At 29.6% G+C, this 5,900-nt stretch overlaps 2 protein-coding genes across 6 annotated transcripts; one reads left to right on the top strand and one right to left on the bottom strand.

Moving 5' to 3' along the window:
• Positions 1-178: 178 nt before the first annotated feature.
• On the bottom strand, positions 179-1,037 carry LOC112905871 (HD domain-containing protein 2-like). The gene has a single exon (XM_025979169.1). The coding sequence runs from the start codon at positions 806-808 to the stop codon at positions 239-241; it is 570 nt and encodes a 189-aa protein (XP_025834954.1). The 5' UTR covers positions 809-1,037; the 3' UTR covers positions 179-238.
• Positions 1,038-1,050: 13 nt separating this feature from the next.
• Positions 1,051-5,068, top strand: LOC108738741 (gustatory receptor for sugar taste 64e-like). 5 transcript variants are annotated; one of them, XR_003232057.1, is made up of 9 exons: positions 1,173-1,913; positions 1,974-2,159; positions 2,229-2,386; positions 2,452-2,577; positions 2,958-3,112; positions 3,821-3,983; positions 4,383-4,472; positions 4,534-4,818; positions 4,989-5,068. XR_003232057.1 is itself a non-coding variant. In XM_025979168.1 (8 exons), exons 2-8 carry the CDS (start codon positions 2,006-2,008, stop codon positions 4,636-4,638), a joined length of 951 nt encoding a protein of 316 aa, XP_025834953.1. In that variant the 5' UTR covers positions 1,051-1,127; positions 1,974-2,005; the 3' UTR covers positions 4,639-4,829. The 5 variants fall into 5 exon arrangements, 4 of the variants coding, with proteins under 4 accessions (XP_025834953.1, XP_025834950.1, XP_025834951.1 ...); XM_025979168.1 differs by lacking the exons at positions 1,173-1,913; positions 4,989-5,068 and adding an exon at positions 1,051-1,127 and having other exon boundaries at positions 4,534-4,829; XM_025979165.1 differs by lacking the exon at positions 4,989-5,068 and having other exon boundaries at positions 4,534-4,829.
• The last annotated feature ends 832 nt before the right edge of the window (positions 5,069-5,900 follow it).

Raw genomic sequence — 5,900 nt, forward strand, 5'->3', positions numbered from 1 at the left:
GTTTTTAAACATTTTTAACAGTATAAAATAATATGTATATTTTTATATGTTGTAATTTGTTTTAATTTATTACGTTTGTTTCTACTTGTAACAAAATAACTGATGGGCAAATTGAGAAATTTGTATGTAGGTATATTTTAATAAAAAGCAAACATTTTAAAGACAACTTTATTATTACAAAATCAAACAAAATAAAAGTTATCATAAAAAACTTTGTTTCTTAAGTAATGGAAAAAACCTACAAGCAACTCTTCTGTCTTTGTTCCAGTAGATAATCTAGCAAGGCTTTGATAAGGGGATGTTCAATCTTGTCAGCAGTCGTTTTAAAATACTCCTCCAGTTTTCCAGGTATATTATCTCTTTGTTCATATTCTGTTGCTGTAAATAACAAATCAAATCTATCCAAATCTTTAACAAACTTAGCTTCTGGTGTTTCTTTGGCTTCATATTCTTTGTATAATGTATATATTGTCTTGCCGATGTCATCCTCCAATGTAGATGTTATTTGCTGCATGGCTTCATCTTCCATTAATTTCTTCTTGTCTGCGGGGACATTATCATGTGGTGTGATATCTCCAATTATACTTTCCGCCAGATCATGAACTATCGCTAGTTGTAAACATTTCAATCTATCTAAAGGTGTATTATCTCCAAGAAGGAAGGTCATCATTCCCATTGCATACATATGACCTGAAATAGTCTCTGTGTTTTTTAAACCTGACCGACGCCATCCCTCTCGTGGTCGATGTTTTAAGATGTTCACAAAACGAATAAACTCGAAAATTTTCTTTGTGTTTGGTGTATTCATAATAGATTAATTTGAATAATTTGTATTATGATTATGATGGTGAATTCAATAAGGATGTTGCAAGTAATAAAAGGTACTACACTTTTTCGTTCGCGATTTATGTATTTTATAATGAAATGGGCCAATTTTTTCTGCTAATTTTGAAAATAAAATATATGCAACTACATTCAAGAACTCATGACAAAAAAATGTCTCTAGCATACATTCTACCTCAATGTATCTCAACACATGTCAAGTGGTTCAAGACGTCCCCAAAAAAAAATTGAAGAACGATTGTTGAACAAAATGAAAATCCAGGGGCGTCACATAATGGTTTAATGTAAGGAACGTTTTAAAAAATATATAAAACAATTAATAAAACAAGACTATTAATTTCTATACCCAAGATTTAGCCTTTTTAATGGTGCCTAATACGTAACCAATAAATTCGTTGATGAATTTTTTTTAAATGAACACGTTTTCTTTATTGCGGCTTGTGTATTGATGTTTATTTTGTGGTATTTACCCAGCGTAAACTCGCACCAGCTATTGCGTGATTACACATTGCTTTCTAAACAAACTTCTTTTCCATTTTATTTTACGAAATATTAAGCGCACATTTTGAGTTTAGGAAAATAAATCATATTATACCTATATATCTGTGCACACATAGGAGCATTGCAAAGATCGATACCAAAAAAAAAACATGTAAACAATTAAATGGCACATAGCGTGCAAAGTATAATTTATATTACTCTGTATTTTAGTCAAAGAAGGTCAGATCGAGAATCAAAACGATGTTTTCCAGAAGTTCTAAATAAAATTAATAGTTACTCTTGAAATGTTTGTATAAAAATGGGTCCTAAAAAAACAGTTCAAAATCAAGTTGCGAAAAATTCGCCACAACCATTTTATCGCACAATCGGTTTTTTTGTTTATTTGGGTCAAATATTCGGTTTGTTTCCTGTTCACGGTTGTCATGGGCCTAGTGCTTCAGATTTAAAATTTTCGTGGACGTCCGTAGTTACCTTTTATTGTATTCTTAATTCGTGCATTACGTTATTGTTAGGATTGCTTTACTTTTTGGAAAATTTTAGAGTTGGGTTTGATTTTTGGGATTACATGCGTAAGCAAAAAAAATGTTAGTCTTTTTTTTTTGTTAAAGTCAAGAAGGTGCCTTTTTCAGTTTCTGTGTGGTTTTATGGTGTTACTGGTACCATGATGATATTGTTTTTGAAGCTTGCCTTTCATTGGCCCTCACTAATGAAGAAATGGGAATTGGTTGATAATTCCATGGTTTCGTACGGATACATGCCATATTTAAATTTTCGTTTGAAATTACTGACTACTGTTTTGTTTGTAACGGCTTTAGGTATTGTAACATTTTGTTTTTTTTGTAATTGAATTACGATTTTCATTTTTTATTATTTATTTGCTTCAGTTGAAACACTTCTTTCAAAATCAATTCACCTAATACAGAGTTATAAATGTAGACGCGAAGAAATCGAGGGCATTTTTGAATATTTGATGACAACTGTTTTGTATAAGCCAGTGTTCATTTATACGGAATATTCAACATGGAAAGGTGTTTTATTAATGGTCTCTTAAACCATTTAATCGAAATCTCAATACAGTTTTAAAATTTTTAATTTTTCTACTTACAGATCTTTAATACCACTTCAACATTTGCGTGGTCTTATGGAGATGTATTTGTTATGATTATCGGAATAGGATTGGCCTTAAGATTTCGGCAAATATCACGTCGTTTACGATTATTTTTGAGGGAAAAGGTACGTTTTAAAGTTTTAATTGTTAATTTGTAGTAATAACTTTGCTTCCTTACGAATCTTCTTAAATATAAAACCTTAAAATAAATACTTACAATTATTTTAATTGTTTTCGTAACTTTTTTATGCTCTTTAATTCGATTTAGGAATGACCTGCTTGTCTGACCTACACATACAGGTATACGTAAAGAAATTACACGTTTCTTTGTTTCTTTTTATGTTGCATCTGAAAATATCAGAAGATTTTCTGAAAATTTAGTTCTAATCTAATTCGTTATTACTGTAATGAGACGCAGTGTTTCGCGATTATAAAATATGGCGTTAGAAGAAGTGAAAACCTCATTACACTACACATTTTTTAAAAATAAAAATAATTATTCTAGATAAGTGACATAGATCGGTGGAGGGAAATAAGGGAGGATTATCAAAGATTGGCGATTTTAACGAAAACAGTCGATAACGCCATAGGAAATATAACATGTTTATGTTTTGCCAGTAATTTGACTTTTATTATAATACAATTGTTTAACAGTTTACGGTAAGAAAACTGACGACATGTTTTTTAATACTTGTACGTACAGGGTGTTTCATTATCAAGCACTTTTCCGTACCGAAAAGGAAATAAATGGAACCTTTTAGGTACCCGTCCGTTTGTCTGTATGTCACTGGAATGAAAAGCGCAAAATTCTAATAAAAAGTTAACTGTACAATATTGCGATCAATTGAAATGATAACTTGATAATAATGTGATACATTTTAAAACTGTATTGATAAGTTTTTTAATACTTTGTACATGTATTTATTTAGTAAAGATTTTAAAAATAATGAAGTAAAATCAGGGCCGGACTGGGTATGTATAAGAAATTTGACCTCCAGATTTGGTTAATAAAATATTAAACATTAGCAATGAAACAAAATAGACGCTAACATTAAAAATTAGATGAAAACCAAAAAAATTTTTTTAGCATTTTTAAGAGTGTGTGATTTTGGACGATTTTAAAAATGAAACTTGTATGATTTTTATTTTTTTAGTTTTATTTTATTTCTTTATTTCCATTATTATAGCTTTTCATTATCTTCGCATTTAATTGTTTACAACCGCATAATCCCATAAACGAAATGTTTTAAACTCCATAACCCACCCAGCCACTGTAACCGTTTCGCTCCTGAGTGCAACACCCTGTACATTTTACAAAAGTAGCTTCTAATGTATCTAAATGTATTTTATTTTTGTAATACGTTGTAGATTTCGCAAAGATTTAATAGACAAATTTTACTTTTTCTTCTCTTTCGCGTTTTTGATTGCGAGGACGTTTTGTGTATGCCTATATGCAGCATGGATTAACGACGAAAGTAGGGAACCGATTTATATTCTTGCCGACGTTTCGTCAGAATGTTTCAACGTTGAGGTACACCAACAATTACTAATTTTTATCGAAGAAGTTTAAATAAAACAGTATCCAGTAGAAAGTTTTAAATACTAAATGTTAGATGAATTACAATAAAAAAAGTTCTATTTTGCCCCCTCCCCCCACTGAAAAAAAATCCTGCCGGCGCCAATGTTACAGGAGCAAATCTATTCGATTTTTTTCACGCAACAATTTCACAGTGTTAAGTAATCCAATAAAAATTTCAATGAAACTTTTTGCTATCTACTCTTTTATTTTAACTTTTTAAAATACAGTTTCACAACAATTGCACCTAATTATAGTTTGAGTTCTACTAATTTTTGTTTTCGGTTTTTTTTTTTATTTCGTATTTTACTGTGAATAAATAATTAAATAAATAAAAATAACGTTGAATCGCAGGTTTCAAGATTTGTAGATCAACTTCGATACGATAACATTACGTTATCAGGTAAAAATTTATTTTACGTAAAAAGAGGATTGATTTTGAGCGTAAGATCACAACTGTTTGCATTTTATAATTAATTGTATCGATTGTTATTTTTCCTTGTAGATGGCAAGTGCTGTTGTTACCTACGAATTAATATTTTTACAATTAAACGCTCACGTCCTTGAAGAATCGAATGAAATTGCAAATTTTAATATGTCTACCTGTTAAACAAACAAAACAATTAGAGAATATCATCGTTCCTTTGTTTTATTTCAAAGCGGTCGCAAATCACCACAAATACGAAGTATACTACATATAAAGTACATATTATGTATAAATAAATATTTAAACAATAAAAAAAGATTACCTATATGTATACTGCGAATATTTGAAAATAATTATATGTAGGTAGGTACTTGAAAATAAACTTTTGGGAAATATTTATTATCGTTTGTCTTGTTGAGATTTTAAATCAAACGATTAGTTAAACGTATTTATAAAAAAAACCGATTTTGTTCGCGTTCTTAACACGCCTATGTTTTCAAATGAAGCTTCTTATGTTTGTCGTTTATTTGCAGGTTTTAATCTATTAAAAAGATAAGACAAGAGTCACATTTTTGATCCTTTACAAGTCACACTAAGTAGACAGTGCTATTTTTTGATTTAATCATTTAACTGTAGAAAAATATCACCCAAGCTGGCAAGTATGGGTTGCGGCGGAGTTACCAAAAAAGTGAGCGCCTTTTAAATACTCAAATGAATTCGTCGAGGATTTTGTCGTTAGGTTTTCGTAAAAAGAAAATTTCTAGTGCAAGTGAAAATGATATTAATATGGATTCATCAAGGAGATTACGTGTTAGGTCGAATACATGGAGCGCGAGACCTCCAAACGAAGAAATTGAAGTGTCTGCCACTCCTAGGGGATCTCTATTTAACATCGCTGCGGTAAAAACAATTATTTTTTACCTAATATAAAAATTTTCATAAGAAAATAATATGCATTTTGTGTTTCTTTTACGCTTTAAATCTACTTATTATTTGAATATTAAATATTAAAAATATATTTTAGTTNTGTATAATAGTAATCTATTGCTTCAAATTTTGCAATTATGTACATATAGTTAAAACAGCTTGTGTGCGCTAAAGTAATTATGATACACCTGTTTTTAATTTTAGTTGATTTATTATTGATTAGACAAGATAAAAATTGAGATTAGTCTTATTAAATAAAAGTAATAATATTTTATATGATCTTGCTAACATGTCAAAATTTATTTTTATACTAGGCATATTTATATTATAAACACTGCTGGATTTTGTTACAAATAGAATGAATATATCCTTAAACCATGTCAAATTCCAATAATACGTTACTTCTCCTTAAAGTTCATTTTAAATAATAAGAATCTCCCGCGTTCGCTAACGAAGGAGTAATGCGCATGTCAGAAACAATTAATTTCATTTGCTATTCGTGAATAATCAACGGTGGG

The sequence above is a fragment of the Agrilus planipennis genome, unplaced genomic scaffold, assembly GCF_000699045.2.
Source record: "Agrilus planipennis isolate EAB-ADULT unplaced genomic scaffold, Apla_2.0 scaffold221, whole genome shotgun sequence".
NCBI lineage: Eukaryota > Metazoa > Arthropoda > Insecta > Coleoptera > Buprestidae > Agrilus > Agrilus planipennis.